At 53.3% G+C, this 16,159-nt stretch overlaps 1 protein-coding gene across 3 annotated transcripts in view; it reads left to right on the forward strand.

Annotated features, from left to right (window-relative positions):
* The window catches only part of TET3 (tet methylcytosine dioxygenase 3), a 105,070-nt gene continuing 88,911 nt past the window's right edge, over positions 1-16,159 (forward strand). Inside the window, exons 1-3 of one of the 3 annotated variants that reach the window (XM_042932742.1) lie at positions 1-194; positions 1,037-1,769; positions 15,810-15,866. In XM_042932742.1, the coding sequence (XP_042788676.1) occupies positions 1,467-1,769; positions 15,810-15,866 (360 nt within the window). In that variant the 5' untranslated portion in view covers positions 1-194; positions 1,037-1,466. Of the gene's footprint in view, positions 195-1,036; positions 1,770-8,227; positions 8,631-15,426; positions 15,497-15,809; positions 15,867-16,159 lie in introns of those variants that run through there. The other 2 variants (XM_042932744.1, XM_042932743.1) reach the window with 2 other exon arrangements.

The following is a 16,159-nucleotide window of genomic DNA, read 5'->3' on the forward strand; positions in this document are numbered from 1 at the left end:
TGCCTCTTCCTTCCTCCTGCGCCGTCCCCTCCTCGGCCCGGGCGGGGGGCTCCGCGCGCCCAGCTCGGCCCGGCCAGGCGCTCCGTGAGGCGGGCGCCCCAGGCGGCGGCGGCGGCCGCGACGGTGGTGGCGGCGGCAGCGCGGGCCGGGAAACTTTGCCCCTTTGTGCGCTCCGCCCCGGAGGCGGCGGGCAGGTCGGTGCAGTCGGTGCCTTTCCGGCTCCGGGGTGGGGGAGGGGAGGCGTGGGGGGCCCGGCCCGGGGGGGGGGGGTGTGGGGGAATGGGGGAGGGGACGGCCCGGGGGCCGGCCGGGGGGGCCGCTACTTTGTTGCGGGGGACGGGGCGGGGGTGCTACGGGTCACAGTGTAGCGGAGCCGGGCGGGGGCGGCGGGGCGGGGCGGGGGCTGCGGAGCCGCCAGAGCCGAGCGGCCGAGGCCCCAGAACAAAGGAGCCCGAGCGGCGGCGCGCGCGCGGCCCGGCCCGAGCTGGAGCGCGCCCCCCTCCCCGCGCCCCCTCGTCGGAGCGGGCCGCACTCCCCAGTCTGGCCGGCGGGCGGGGGGCGCGGCGGGGCGGCCGGCGCGGGCTACCCCGGGCGCGCCCCTGTCCAGGCCGCTTCCGTGCCGGGGGCGCTCGGGCAGCCCCGCCGAGTGAAGCTCTCAGCAAACTTTATTTTGAAAGCTCTGCTCCCTTGGGGAGGCCCTAGCGACCTCCAGTGAGGGGTGTGTGTGGGAATTTTGGTGAAACTCTCCCAAGCCCGTGGGGGTGGGGCAGAGGACAACTTTATTAGACATCTCACCTTGACCACCCCTTTAAATTCGTTGAGCAGGTTCCCTCAGCACCCCATCAGGCGCTAGGCCTCCTCCCCCAGGCAGGGAGCGGGTGCTGGTGCGCCCTGCCAGAGGTTCTGGCAGGACTTCATTTGAGCAAGCCCTTTCTCTTCCCCCATTTTCTCTCCTTCCAGAAGCAGGAAGAGGTAACATGTGAAAGTTGTCCCTGAGCCTCAAGTGATGCGCTTCCTCTTTCTGTCTCTCTTTTAGGCAGCGCTGCCTTCTCCATCATCCTGACCCCAGAGGACAATTACCGGGAGGAGAAACTCCTCACCCTGCCCAGCCCCCACCACACACTCACCTGCTCACCTCATGCCTGGGTCCAGGGTGGGTGAGGGTGAAGAACCCACCCAGTCAAGATGATCCCTTCTCTGGGGACCGCTGCTGGTGTCCTGCCCCAGATCCTGGGCCCCAGCAGTTGGGAGAGTGGCCCCCAGCTGAGCCCTATCAGACTGCTGCAGAGGAGGTGAAGAGGGGTTGAGAAGAGGCGCCCATCCTGGAGTCTGGAGCTACTTGCCTTCACCCGCGTACACTCTTGACTGTTTTAGGAAAGAAGGACCTGGTGGTGGCCTTTGCAGGCAGGCAGGAAGCTGGACCGTGGCTTTACTCTGGCACCTATGCCCCTACCTCTGGCAGCGTCATGAGCCAGTTTCAGGTGCCCCTGGCAGTCCAACCGGACCTGCCAGGTCTTTATGACTTCCCTCAGGGCCAGGTGATGGTAGGGGGTTTCCAGGGACCTGGGCTCCCCATGGCCGGGAGTGAACCCCAACTCCGAGGGGGTGGAGATGGGCGAAAGAAACGAAAACGGTGTGGTACTTGTGAGCCGTGCCGGCGGCTGGAAAACTGCGGGGCTTGCACCAGCTGCACCAACCGCCGCACGCACCAGATCTGCAAACTGCGCAAGTGTGAGGTGCTGAAGAAAAAAGTGGGGCTTCTCAAGGAGGTAAGCTGGCCCTTGTTTGGCTACCCTGCCCTTGCCGTGAGGGTGCTGTCCTCACAGGGTCTTGCTGAAGACGGTTAAGCCCAGTCTACCATTCTGATCCTTTTGGCCTAACTTTCACTGGGGCCGTGTGTGGGAGCTGTCTTGCTGACAGTTTGTAAGAGAGTAACCACGGAGCAGGGGTCTCCAGCTAGCACGCTCCTCTCTGATGTTTGCATTTGATGGAGGACATACCCAGCCTTATTTCTAGAAGTTGTTTTGTGTGTGTGTGTGTGTGTGTGTGTGTGTGTGTCCTACTTGAAGCCTCAGATGTATTTCAAGGTCACACCAATGCTTGGGTGGCATGGGAGTGATGGTGTCAGGTAAGGGGTGGATTTGGAAAGAAAGATTTGGAGTGACAGGGTGCTTTTGTGCTGCCCTGATGAATGGGATGTTTTGTTTTTCCTAAACCTTTTCTCGAGTACCACCGTTTTTTTCAGAAAGCAGGAGAGCCTATTAGAACTTGAAATTTAATGACAACCCATGATTTGGGTTTCCCTACTGGACTGAGGACTTCTTGGGGTCTAAGACTTTTCTTTATCTCTGTGTTCTCAGGACCTGGCTCAGTTCCTTGATGTGTAGTCGGCACTCAGATACTAATTGAATGAATGAATGATGTGCTTTTGAGACACTGTCCAGCCCGGGGAAGAGTACTGCCTTCATTTGGAATAGGGGGATGGAGGGAGGAAAGGAGGAGTGGGGACGAAATGAAAGGGGGAAGCAGAGAGGTAGTGACCCTGCACTGGCCATCGTTCCCTTCTATTCTGGTGGCTGGCTGCCAGCACGAGGTTGGTGGCAGCCTCCATAGCGCAGAGTTGGCAGAAGTAGGGCCGAGCGAAGTTGAGCAGCTCGGGAGAGCGGTGTAGCGGCTTGAGGTCGCTCCAGGCAGCGGAACTGGCGCTGGACAGAGCCGGAGGCCTGCGCTGTCTGTAGGGCTCCTGTGCTCCGCCACTGATTTGTCCAAGGGCTCAGACAACTCAGGCCCCCTCTCCGGGGTTGTCTTCTCCCCGGGGAAATGGAGGGGTTGTGCTTGATGGCCTTTGAAGCCCTTTCCAGCTGGGCTGGGAGCCGCCGCGCTTCTGAGGGCTAGGGCACCTGTGGCTTCGATGGGCTGGCGGCTGGCGCTCGGGATTTCCCTGTCCGCTGAGCGCCCAGCTGTGCCGTGAGCTTGGTGGGGCTGTGGTCCTGTGGCTGGGAAGAGAGCTCCAAGTGTTGGGGGCAGGGAAGTGGGTGTTGCTGGGATGTCTTCTGCCCCTTTTCACTTTCTCTTGTCCACTCCCTGTGGAAGCTGCATATAGCGGCCCAGGACCACAGACTCTGTGCTCTGTTTCCCTGGTCTCTGATGAAAGCAGACATCTGGATCACATGTGCAGCTCCCCCTCACCCACCCCCCCCAGCTGGGAAACAGTGTCTGGTCCCTGTATGTTGCTGGTGTTGTGGGGAGTTGGCATCCTGCTGGCCCAGGGCCCTGTGGGTCACTTCTGAAAGGGAGCAGGGGAAGAGCAGGGGTAGACTTCACTCCTGGGCATGAGATCTGGTGTTTTGGAGTAAGGAAGAGTTGTTCGGTCTACTTTTAAAGCTTGGTTCCTCTGCTTGCTTCCTTGAGGCGTCCATCCCATCTTGCCACCCTCTTTGTTTCACTCCACTCTTCCCGTGATCAAACCCGAGGAGTAGGGGGGCTGAGCTTTCTGAACTGGGTGTTCCTGGAACTAGAGGACATGGTGAACTGTGTTTAAGATTTTCTTATGGCACTGATGTGCACATCTGAGTGAAAGGGGCAGGGAGAGAGGCCAGTGTCCTGTCATCCTCCTGCATAAGCTGCTGACCTGGGCTGCTTGGTGATCATGGTTAAGATACAGGGATCTGGGTTGGCTGAGGCTTAGACACAGCCCTGCTGAGAGATCCATATCCATGTAGAGCTCGTCGGTGATGGCTGCCCATCTCAGCCACCAGGGTCTGTGGCTGGTGGCCCGTGGTGTCCCAAGACAGAAGGACTACACACTGGTGTATAGACCAGCGCTGGCCCGCAACAAAGTTCTTTGGTTTCTAGAGAAACCGTGGAAAGGGGACAATGAAGTGAACTTTTTTCTTAAAACTATTTTTGACTTGTTTTAAGGATAGGGCCTTTCTAACTGATGCTCAAAATGCAGTATCTTTTACAATTCGAAGGTGTTGGTAGAAAGTAAATCTATTTTTTTTTTAAATCTTTACTTGGTAAAATATAAAATGGTAACTAGTGTCTACATCCACAACTTTTTTTATTGGTCCGTGAAAGCCGAAAGCAGGGGAACCACTGTCCAGGCTACACTGCATTTAATGAATGTATCTCTGGCGTAGTCGCGGAGCCAAGAAACGCCCCGAGAGGCTCTGCCTGAGTGAGTCCAAGAGAACCAGCCCCAGGGGGACTGCTGGGACCTTAACCAGTAGATCAGAGCAGCCATGTCACCATGTCACAGGAGAGTCCCAGGACTGGGGAGGTTGGGAAAAGGGGAGACATGTTACTGGCATCAGAGTGGGTTTTTTTTTTTTCCCCGGCTCAGGTATAGGACTTTAGAATTTGGCCCCGATTCTTCAGGTGGGACAAGACACAGCATCCAGGAGTCTCCTCAGAACCAGTCCATCTCCTTGCATCCCTGCTCCCTGGCATTTCCTCTTCTAGGCACCTTTTCCCTCCAGCCTGTCTCCACCTCCCCCTGCTTTTTTGAGCTGACAACTGCTTTGTGTCATTCTGTAAGGGGGAACGTTATCTTGGATTTCTCTGCTCCTCACTCTTTTTTGCAGCGTGTGTGTGAAGGGGGAGGTGCTGTGGAGCCCCTTCACTCAGAAAAGAAGTTCAGCATTTTAAGACTAGAAACAGTTCCCAGGGAAGGGCCCTCCCACCAGAACCAGGTGACTGCTTCTCTGGGACCAAAAGTGAGGTAAACACCTTCAAGTGGTTTATTCCTGTACCGTGGTCTTCCTTTCTAGTGGCAGGAAGAATTTAGATCCTAGGCTGATGTCTGAGACTGTTAGACTTCACATTCTTTTCACCTGAGTGGTGGCTTGTAGCACAAAGAAGATGTCTAATTAGAAGATAGGACGTGGTGGGGATGGAGACAAAGTAGGCCTCAGACCCCAAAGTAAGCCTTGTGCTGCTTACTGTCTTGAGCGTTGGTTTCTCATTTGTCAGATGGGGCAACTTTTCTCTGCAGGGTTGTTGTGAGGATTAATGGAGATTAAAATATGCATAGTGTCTGGCACATAGTAGGTAATCAAAAGGCAGTGACAACACATTCCTAGAACATCTAGGGAAGATGGCTGGGAATTAGCCTCAACTCTGCGGGGGTGGAGACGGGTGAAGAAACAGAAACAGTGTGGTACCTTCACACATAAATGATTGTGCATTCATCTCTAAGTCGTAATTGTAAAGATATAATACAAATTAGGTGTTTATCTCAAGACATCTACTAGCTTGCTTATAAAAGAACCATGGAGCCAGGCAGAAGGAGGGAAGAATTTGCCAGCCTCTCTGCTGAGGAAGGAGGTTAGACACCCAGGAGCAAGGAGCTGCTGTGGTCTTGGGCCTTCTTGGGCCTTCTTGGGCCTGACTGAGAAATTGCTCATGGGTGAGCACCTGATAGGATGGGTAGGAGAATAACTATGGAAAAAGCAAACAAACCCTGTTTGGAAAAACGTGTGTGGAAGGTTGGAAGCATGACTGAGAACATTGTGGGTGAAAAATGAAGAGAAATGGGAATATATATAGTGTGAAAACACCATCTAGCTCTCAGCCAAGTGGATTTAGTGGCTGAAACAGCTCTCTATTGCCGTTTTGAGACAAGATACCTCAAAATTGGGGATCTCTCAACAATACCAGAGTATCTACCGATTCTTGCCTTTCCTGTCGGTAGTCCAGTGTTCCTGAAGACAGAGGCTGTGGGGAGGGATGCTTTCAGGCTGGCACCAGTTCCCACCAGCAAAAGGGAGAAGTAATTGGTAAGATAGAAGTGATGAAATTCTTTAGAGAAAGGAACCCCATCTTCCCCCTTTGTGAAGCCAGAGTGAAGACTGGGCAAGGAGCGGCATTTACCACAGACTTCAGAAATCATCTTTCAAATGCAAAGAGTTTTTAACCCCAGGCCCATAGACTAAAAGGGAAGTTAGCTGGAAGGATGGGATTGCTCTTTGAAAAGGAAATGCTGACAGAACAGTCCTGAATGGTGCCCCAAGGAGGAAGGTGATGGGACTCTGGGAGAACTGAGCCATCTGTGTGGCTACATGGGCTGCTGTTGTGTGAGCGCAGATGGTGGAAGACCATGCTCCTTATGTGGAAAGGGGGTGTGTGTCACGGAAGGCAGATTGAGGAGTGGCCTGACCCTTAAGAGGAGTGTCAGGAAGTACAGTGGCCAGAATGTGCTGAGGCTGGTGGAAAATACTCAAGACAATAAACGTCTTTTATATATTCCCGGCGAGCATGAGAAGGAAGTGTAGGCTTACAACTTCGGGTACATAGCTGGTGACAGAGAGCAGCCACTGGGCCCCTGTCGTGTTGGGAGGAGTGAGCTGGGGAAAGACCGCAGCGTGTGTGGTTAGGAAAGGAGGGCCAGCCAGCTGCCTTAACCTGAGTCTGAGCCATTCACTCCCTGCCGAACACCTTCACATATGCTCACAGAATGCCAATTTTTATGCAGTTATGATGGTTGAAAGAGGACTAAAAGATCAGAGACAGGCAAAAAGTCCAATTTTTCAAAGAGATTTTGGAAACGATAAACACATAAGCTTGACGTTAATTTTGGACAGCTCTAGAGCAGATTATTAGAAAGATGGTTTGGGAGACTAGAAAGGCAAGTGATGAGCCTTGGGAGGTGGGGGTGTCCCTTTGGCTTTCTATAAAGCAGTTCAGCCAAATTAATAAATCTGGATTTCTGCAAATAAATGATGGTATCTCCTGCAGCTTCTTGGACAGATCAGAGGGTCGGTTTTTGATTTAAAGTCATCCTGAAGAGAGGGCACTGGGGTAACTGCGCGTTCAATCTTTTTATCAACCACGTGGATCAGGGATTCCACGTTGTGATCCCCTGGGTCCCACTCCCAGGGATTGATTTAACTGGTCTGTGGTGAACCCAGTTGGGCTGGGGCACCCCAGGTGTATCTGGTGTTTAGTTAGAGTAGAAATTCTCTGATGCAGTTGAGAGACTGAGGTTATGGGCACCGACCTGGGCTCTTCTGCAGAGTGCTTGCCTGAGTCTTAGAGTATGTGAACGACCATACATCCTCCTTTGCTGATCAGTGGACCAGCAGCATGGACATTGCCTGGGAGCTTGTTAGAAATGCAGAGTCTTGGGCCCTATCTAGGACCTCCTGAATCAGAATCTGTACTTTTACCAGATTCCCAGGTGATTTGTATGTCCATGAGAGTTTGAGGAGCTGATCTGCAGCGCCTCTGTGACTGGGAGAAGGGGATGGAGTTGGAGAAGGGGCAGAAGTCAGTCTTGATGAACAGGTAGAGAACTCCAGTTGCCAACAAGAATAAGGAAGATGACTAATCCATTTCTTTACCTGCAGGCCAGGGAGACAAGATCCTCTTGAGATTTACTTCAGGTTTATTCTTGTTCTTCTGGTGCCCATTATTTTGTAGTCTAGTGAGTTATCAATAAAACCCTTTAAGTTTGTGTGTGTGTGTGTGTGTGTGTGTGTGTGTGTGTGTGTGTGTGTGTTAGAATAGTCAGGAAAGGGCTCTCAGAAGATGTCTGCTGCTAAGCAGCCTGACTCAGAATCTTGGAGCCCATGAGAGAGTAGTAGTTGGTGGTGGTTGTGAAGAGGAGACGTGTGTTTATAGAACCTTGGGTCTTATGGGAGGGTCTGGAGACTTATGGAGGAGAAGGCATGTGTACCGTCTTCAGAAGATGTAGGTAGGGAGTAGTAGGTGTGTCAGATAGATAGGTGGGTGGGGTGGCGTGCTTATGGTGGCAGTGCAGGTATTAAGTTGAATGGTAGAACAAGGGGTTAAGGAGATTGGGGCAGTTTAGAGCAATGGGCTCCAACCAAACTTGATGGAATGTAATCAGGGTACATCTAGGGTATTGTGCTTGTTTAAAAAGAGAAAGTGCACAAGCAAGGAACCCTGGTTTCCTAGCAAGTAAGAAGAGCTGAAACTCTAAAAGAGATGTTGACAGCCTATCTCGATCTGTCAGAGTGGCCACATGCAGGATGACTGAAGGAAATGGCTCTGCTGCTTGGAAATGAGGAATGCTAAGGTAAGTCTTATGTGAAAGAGGGAGTGAATTTCTATGTGTAGAGGGGTGTGCAGAACTTTTGGAAGTGCGTGGAAGTTATAAGCAGGGATATTGAACCTATGTTAGAAAAAAAAGAATCGTCTAGGGGCGCCTTGCTGGCTCAGTCGTTGGAACATATGACTCTTGATCACGGGGTCATGAGTTCAAGCCCTACTTTGGGCATAGAACTTAACTGGAAAAAAAAAAGAGATAAAAGACAAAAGAATCATGTAACATTTACAGCTATTCCAGAAGTGGAGAGCCAGGCCTGAGAGAGGAGTGCATTTCCTGTACCTGTACCTGTACACGTCTGGGTAGAGGCTGGGTATTGACTGGCAGGGGTTTTATGAGGACTTTCTGTATCAGGTGGGACTTCTATGTTTGGTGTCTCTTGCTAAGACCGTAGAGTATAACATCAGGTCTGTTTTTGTATTCCTTAGACAACTACATTGCAGAAGAAACACCTCTCTTAGGCCGTAAAAGTTTTTGGTCAAGATCTAGACAATCGCAGACCTAATCGCAGACCTAGGTTGGAATAGAGTGTGAACTTTCTGAAACTTTCTGCCAATTGGTATGTGACTGTAGAGGGGTGTGTTTCTTCAGGGGAGAGGGTCAGTGATTTTGTGCAGATTCTCAGTAGTATTCATGGCCTCCCCAAATTTAAGAAATATGCCCTACCTGAGCTGTCCAGTATAGTATTCATTAGCCATGTGTGGCTGTTTAAATTTTAATTAAAATGAAATAACATTAAATTCAGTAACTCAGTTGCACTAGCTACTTTTCAGTGGCTAGTGTCTTGGGTATGGGACAGCACAAGATATATTTCCATTACTATGAGAAGTTCTATTGAACATGGAGTTTCCCTGTGATCTCTGAGCCCTCACTGAAATCTGTATCTGGGTTGAGGAAAGCGTGGTTTCTGTTGTCTGCTCTCAGAAGGATATTTTGGATTGGGATCCCTGTCCCCACCCTAAGGTAAGTGGTGAAGGGTGTGGAAATGAATAGTGCTTTTCCTGGCTTCTAACATACGCTGAAGCTCATTGCTTCTCCTTGAGGGCATGGGCCATGTTTTATTTACCTGCCATGGGGAAAGAATAACAATAGAAATGTGGTGGGGCTCCCCCATCAAAGGCTGTCTCTGAAGCTCCCTAGGGAGAAGTGGTCTCTAACGCCCACAGTCTTGACCAGCGGCCTTGGTGGACCTTGTCCATGTTTACATCTAGCCCTGAGCCTGTTGTCTCCTCTCAGCGTTGAGCCTCTCATTCTGGAGAAGGCAGTGTGGGGACCAGGCGAGTTGGAAGACCACATCAGGGGTCTCAGGAGTTGTCACTACTTCCACGCCCTCCTTCCCATCACTTCTTTGCAGCTCCCTTGTGGGTTGAGGGCAGATGCTCAGGAAGAGAGGTGTTAGAAAGGAAAGGCACCTCTTCATCTTCCTTGAGCTGTGCTGCAGCTCAGCTGGCTGTTCCAGGGAGAGGCGTTCAGGGCTGCTGCGTGGGCCTCTACCTGAGTGTGGCCGTGCAGGGTGGAGGCTGCTGGCACACCTGGAGTGGACACACCCCTCTGTGGCCTTGTCTCCTGGCATTTGCATAAGAAATCTGATAACCTAAGTTTGTATTGGTCTTTGAGGGAGGGAGAAAAGAAAGCGGGCAGGCAGCTCATTGTAGGGTGACTGGCTGGCCTTCCGGTGACCCCAGGTCTGGGGGTTGCCTGCTTGCTTCAGGTTGCACAAGATCTTCCTGCACTGCTGGCTCTGACCTGTACAAGAGCCAAGTGCAGTATGCCCTACCTCCCCATACCCGTCAGGGAGTCCGTGGACAGAGTAGTGTACCTATCACTGCTGGTCGGGCAGCAATTCTGGATTTTCCACATGGAAGGGAAATTATAGTGGGCAGAGTCATTTGGGGGTATGTGCCAGACTGCACTGTGCCCCATAGGCCCCCACCCCTCCTCATTACTGCCAGAGGAAGCCTCAGGAAGGGTGTGGAGGTGCCGGGTCAAAAACGAATACTGAGGCACTGGACTAGATTCTGTTCCACTTCTGAGCCATTCGTGCAGGAAGGACCCTGAGCGGCTTGCTCTTGACTTTTCTCTTTTTATTGATTGCTCTGCTCTTCAAGGGTAAGGATTCATGCCCCAGTAAGGAGTGGGGTGTTGGGAAGAGCTAAGTGCTAGGACAAGGAGGAGAGGCACCTTCCCAGAATGTTTCCTTGGTCCCGGGCCTCACAGCGTCCCCAGTGCGAGGGGGAGGGCAATTCCTCTCTCTGGCATCGGCCACAGTTTTCAGTGGTGGGGGGATGGGCAGGACGTCCTCTGCTTTGACTTGTAGACCTGCGAGCTGCCTTCCCAGCCTGATTCAGAGAATTGCCTGGGACTGGCTGTGCGCAAGGCACGCGCGCGCTTGGAGCCTCAGCTGCGGGTAAAGAGGAGGTAGCGCTTACTCCGTCCTTAATGAGCTCACAGTCTGGGGAGGGAGACAAGCATGGAAACAAATAATTACAGTACGGTGTATCAGGGCTATAAGAGAGGGACGCCTCCAAGGCAGAGATGAGCCTTACTTACCTTTGGGCTCAGTGGGGAGGGGAAGGGACAGATTCTGAGAGTTTCAGTGTAGCGATATGTGAAGGACAAGGGGGCTTCCAGGAGGAAGGGAGAAAGGGAGCATTGTCCCTGAGCTTGAGGTGTGTAGAGATGCTTCTTGAATGCTCATGGCTGGTGGCAGGGTGTGGAAGGGTGCGGACAGACAGCAAGGGGCCACCTGAGGGTGTTCCCAGGTCCTCCGGGTGAAAGGTAAGACGCGCTTTGTGTTAATTCCTCTTGGAAGTCTTCCACGGGCGCTATCCACAGGTTTCTAAACCACTCGGCATTCCTGTCCCACCTCTCAACCACCTCTTAAGGTCCGTGTTGTTTGCCTGGATCCTGGAACATTTGGTGGCCCAAGGCTGTTGTATTTGGGGTGGGGGAACCCAGATGCGGCTCGTAGACTGCAAGACTTTCTCACAAGCATCTAGGAGGGCGGGCAGGGTGTGGGCAGAGCTACAGCTGCTACCTGTTAGCTGGGGTGGGGGAGGGGGCAGGTGCATTCTGTTTGTTAGTATGGAAACTTGTGGTGGGGTTGTTGGCTGTTCTGATAGTATTCCCTCGGACATTGCTGGGTGCATGGGTTCAGTTTGTTTCGCTGCATCTCCAGAAGCACCTTTTCTCCTCCTCTCCTTCTCCTCCGCACACTGCACACTCCATCTCCTCCTCCTCTTCCTTGTGATTGCTGTTGACACAGACTTCCGCTGCCAAAGCTAATTGTGAGGCCTGATCAGTGAATGAAGGCAAAGGCAGTTCCCATGACAACCGCAAAGAGTTTCAAATATAGGGGATGATGTGTGTGATGGGCTGCAATTACTTGGGTGGAAATTGATGCGTGGACACCGGGGACTTCAAACATAGGCTCTGAAGGTGGAGGGAGTATTGGGTTTCTTTGGCAGGATCCTTTGTGTGATGGAGAGGGAAGGAAACGAGGGTGTGACTCCCCCACAGTTGACTCCAGGTGCCTTCAGTGTGCGCAAAACCCCTCAGGGGCTTGGGGAAGTCACGACTCCAACCATTCTGGTTGAGGAGGCAGGACACCCAGAGGGAGAAATATCGGTAGCAAGTGTCAAATGAGAAACATTAGAAGTGCTGTCAGCTGGCAGAGGACTGGGGTAACCCTAGAAGGCTTCCTGGAGGAAGTGGGTCTTGAACTGAGCTTTAAAGGAAAGCCTTGTGGGGAATGACCTCATTCAGGACACAGCTATGCCAGAGAAGTCTGTCTACCTCCTGCCAACTCTAGAAGAGGTAAGTTGATACGAAAATCATAGAACTACACAGAGCAGCCCCAACTGTATCACTGCAAGTGAAGGGGTGGCAAGAGCCCTGCTCAGTCATTCTCTCACTGTGTGACCTTAGGCAAGGTGCTTGGCCATCCTGTAAACTGATTTTTCTTATCTTTAGAATGGGCATGAATAACTCCTGTTTCCCTGGTTTGTTTTGAGGATTAAGTAAGAGATGATACATCATGTTCCAAGTATGGGGCCCTACAATGAAGTTGATGTTTGTTTGACGTTCCTGTACAGGCTCCTGAATCTATGTCTGGATGTGTCCCCATTCCCTAGTCTTTGTGTATCAGTGTGGTTTCCGGCCTGTGGGTATCCGTGTTCCTGAGATTCTTAGTATTGGGTAATTTGTGTGTTCTGAGAGTGAGTGAATCCATCTGCCTCTCCCCAGTGGGGAGGGCTGTAGCCCCATTCCTCTTGCTGGGAGTATAGTGGGACTGGGGTCATGATAGAAAGTGGGGAGGAACCCTCAGTCCCCAGGGGTCCCAAGTACCTCTGGGTTAGTCCCTGAGAAGACCAAAATGTAGAAAGGCCAATAGAGATGGGAGATAGTTGATTGTATTGTGGGGGTATGGCGCGTGTCTCTGCTGGGAGCATGCACCTTTGTGACTCCTTAGAGCCCTGGCATTCCAGTGTGGGACAGAGATGGGATGGGAGCAGGTGGACTGCCTCTGGGACTCTGGGCTATTCTAGAGTATCTGCAGGCTGCTGGGGGGTGGGCCAGGACCTGTGGGTGGGGTAGGACTGAGTTAGCAGTGGGGTGGGAGTGGGGGTCAAGCAGTCCAAATGGCTCTTGCAGGCTGGTGAGGAAGATATGTGCTGGCTGAGACTCAGCTGTAGTTTAGTTCTAGCAGGTCCTGCCCTCCCATGAGAGCAGGTGTCCCTCTGATCCTTGGGGACCTCAAAGGGAAGGTCAACCAGGAGAGTGGCATCTCCATTTCAGTGCCCAACCCCCTGTCTCTCCTCCCTCCTTGCCTAGAAAGTCAGCTCAGCACATTCCAGCTCTGTGCAGAGCCTAGTAAAGTGGGGAAGACAGGGCCCCCGCCCACGTGGGGAAGACCGCCGTGTAAATAAATAACTGCACTTGGTTGTGACTGGTGCTGGAGGAAAGCTGTGCACTGTGCTGTGAGGCCCCTGGAGGAATGGGGCATACTCACAGAAGCTAGATGAACTGGGAAAGCCTCAGAGGGAGGTGACAGTTGGATGAAGCCTTGCACCAGGCTGGGGGGGGGGGGGGGGGGTGGAGAAGGGGAGGGGAACTGAGTCAAGGAGCAGCTTCAAGAAGTCTCTGAGGCATGAAAAACATTACAATTCTCAGACCCATAGTTTGAAGGGAAGTGGTTAGGTTCAAATGACCCTATCCCTTTTTGCATTTCCCCAGGATTGGCAGAGAGAGGGATTAAAGAACTGGACTGAGAAAAGCATAGATTGGAATTCTAGCTCACTGCCCACCAGGTGTGTGTTGATGGGCAAGTAACTTAACATCTCTAAGTCTGATTCTCCGTTAAAGATGAGGTTGTGTGTGGAATAAGTCCAATGAGATGCTCCTACAGCGTAATTGGCACAGGGCCTGGGACGTAGCAGGGGCTTGATAAACTGTGGCAGCCGCAGCAGCAACAGTATTAATTGTTACTGTCCAAGCAGTGTTAGTCACTCTTATTCAGCAGCAGACTGTGTATGGTGTGGGTGGGCGGGCCAGGGGTTCTGGGGACCAGAATAAAGGAAGGACTTCACTTGACTTGGCCAAGGTAAGAGCTACGGGGCACAGAAGCCGTTTTCCATCTTGAGCCATGGCTCAGGACACTGCTCCTTGCCTTTACCTTGTTACCTGCCTTGGGGAGGAGCCCATGAGGGCTGCCCTTTATCCCCAGGGGTGAGGCCCCAGTGCAGTGCCTCTTTGGAGTCTCCTCACCAGAGGCCAGCTTTGCTCTCTCTCATCCCATTCTGAGTATCTCCTTGGGGCCCCGTGGAGGGCGCAGCAGTTGGGCATCTATGGTGGAGCGGATAGCAGAACACATCACTGAAACAGGGGCTTTCACAGATCCTAACTAGTCCTACCAGTCACTTCTCCTCTGTGACCTCAGCTTCTTCATCTGTAAGATTCTCAAGAAGTAGCAGCTGCATTTCTTCATAGAATCCTCCTGGCCGCGCATGAGTTAGCTACTGTTTGTAGTTCCATTTTACAGAAGAGCAAAGTGAGGCTAAGACAGGTAAAGTAACACCACCAAGGTGCTGCAGCTAGGTCGTGATGGAGCTGTGAACCGAACCAGATGTGTGAGCACCAGAGTCTGTGGCAGTCCCCTTCCCAGGAGGTGGAAACTTTGGGGTGTTCAGCTACAGGGAGGAGATAGGGTGAAGCAGGGTGTGCTCAGGGATACCCAGGAAATTAAATCCAGGAGTGGTTTGTAAGACTTTGCTCTCCCCATTCTGTTCTCCTGCTGCCCTTTTAGTCTCCAGGGTGTTGTAGGCTTCAAAGGCTCAGAGTCCAGGAACTGGAGGCCAGAGTTTTTTGGGTCTGGGTCACCTCCCCTCCTCAGCCTTTTCTGGGGATAGAAAGTCCTGAGGTCTGGGGAGGCTCTGGGGCCTGGAGGGCCACCTTCATCCATGACCTTTCTGAGAGAGGAGGAAACATCCTAGTGGTGGTAGTGGTGCAGGAGGCTGTCTGGATGGGGTGGGGTATGTTCAGGCATGAGGGATGAGTGATCTAGGGTGAGCTGTGGGTGTTGGTGTGTATGGGGAGGGCAAGGCTGACTCCATGAGTCTGAGCCACAGGCAGTGTGGGTGGGCTTCAAGAAGTCTATTTTCTGAGGTGGGCGCTAGAGGGAGGGAGGAGGAGGACTGTTTAAGGGTTAAGAGTCTGGTCTTTAGAGCCAGATGAACCTGGCTTGGAGTCCCAACCCTGCTGTGTTCTAGCTATTGTCACCTTGGGTAAGTTCCTTTACTTGCCTTGCCTTGTTTCCTCATCTGCAAAAATGGGGTAAAGGTTCATAGTGCCAAGGCTTTCTTCTTCTTCTTGGAAGATTGCAGAGGCTGTCACTCCTCCGGCTCTCTTCTCCTAGCACCTGGCACCGGCCTGGCTGCCGCCGGGATGAGGCAGTGTGCTAGTGTTCCTGGGCTTAGAGAGTGGCTGGAGGGGGAATCCCACCAGTGCGCCCCAGCTCGACCTCAGGCGCAGTCTGTTATCTCGGACCCCGGAGATGCAGGAGACGCCCTGGGTATTACCTTCAGGGTCCCCTACTCGGGAGGAAGTGGGGTGCCCCGGGATCCCCGGCAGGCCTGGGAGCGGCGGCGGCAGGCCTGGGCAGCAGCCAGCGCAGCTCCGCGGCACCCTTGGCGGCGCCCCCGCCTCCCGGCTGGGCAGGTCCAGCCCCCGGCGGCCCTGCCCCCGCCCGTCGGGCCACGGGGATTGGCTGGCGAGCGCGCCGCCCCCTCCACACAAGCCTCGCCGGCGGCGGGGAGGGGAGCCAAGCCGGCAGCTGGCCGCCGCCTCCTCTGCAGTGCCTCCCTCCGTGTGCTCCGGCGGGGATAATGGGAGGCCCGCCGGCCGATGCACCAGAGGAGGCCGGCCGAGGTAGAGCGGGCAGGGCGGGGAGGGACGAGGCCAGACAGGACGCAGGAGGAGGGGCAGTGCCCTCCTGGATCTCTGGAGGGTGGAAAGAGGAGAAATGAAAACAAAAACACAGGAAGGCGAATGAGCAGATCCACCGAGAGTCTGGGCGGCAGCTGGAGGCAGGAAGATGGTCCCTGCTATCCTTTCTTTCCGAGGCCCCCTCCCTCCCATTCTCCTCCTTCCCCTGCAGTGGTGCTGGGGGTGTGCAGCAGAAGGACTTTGCTTCTTTGCTGGTGTCAGCCGGGCTCATCAGTCTCTCTGGCTTCTTTTGCAGGTGGAAATAAAGGCTGGTGAAGGAGCCGGGCCGTGGGGACAAGGGGCTGCTGTCAAGGTACCTTGTGTGTGTGTGTGCGTGCGCGCGCGCGCGCGCACACGCGTGCGTGCGTGTGTGTGTGTGTGTGTGTGTGTGTGTGGTGGGGGTGAAGTGTTTGACTGGATTGGATAAAAATAAAGGGTCTCCTCTGGTGATCCCTTAATCTCCCACTGTGTGTGTAGCAGCAGCTGAGGGGGAGGGGTGGCGGGGGTGTGGGCGACCAATGAATTCTCAGGCCTGTGTGGGTTTTGTTTGGATTCTTTTTGCTTTCTCAGCTGGATGGTTTGGGTGCAGTTGGGATTGGGTTTGTT

This window comes from Panthera leo, chromosome A3 (assembly GCF_018350215.1).
Source record: "Panthera leo isolate Ple1 chromosome A3, P.leo_Ple1_pat1.1, whole genome shotgun sequence".
NCBI classification, from domain to species: Eukaryota; Metazoa; Chordata; class Mammalia; order Carnivora; family Felidae; genus Panthera; species Panthera leo.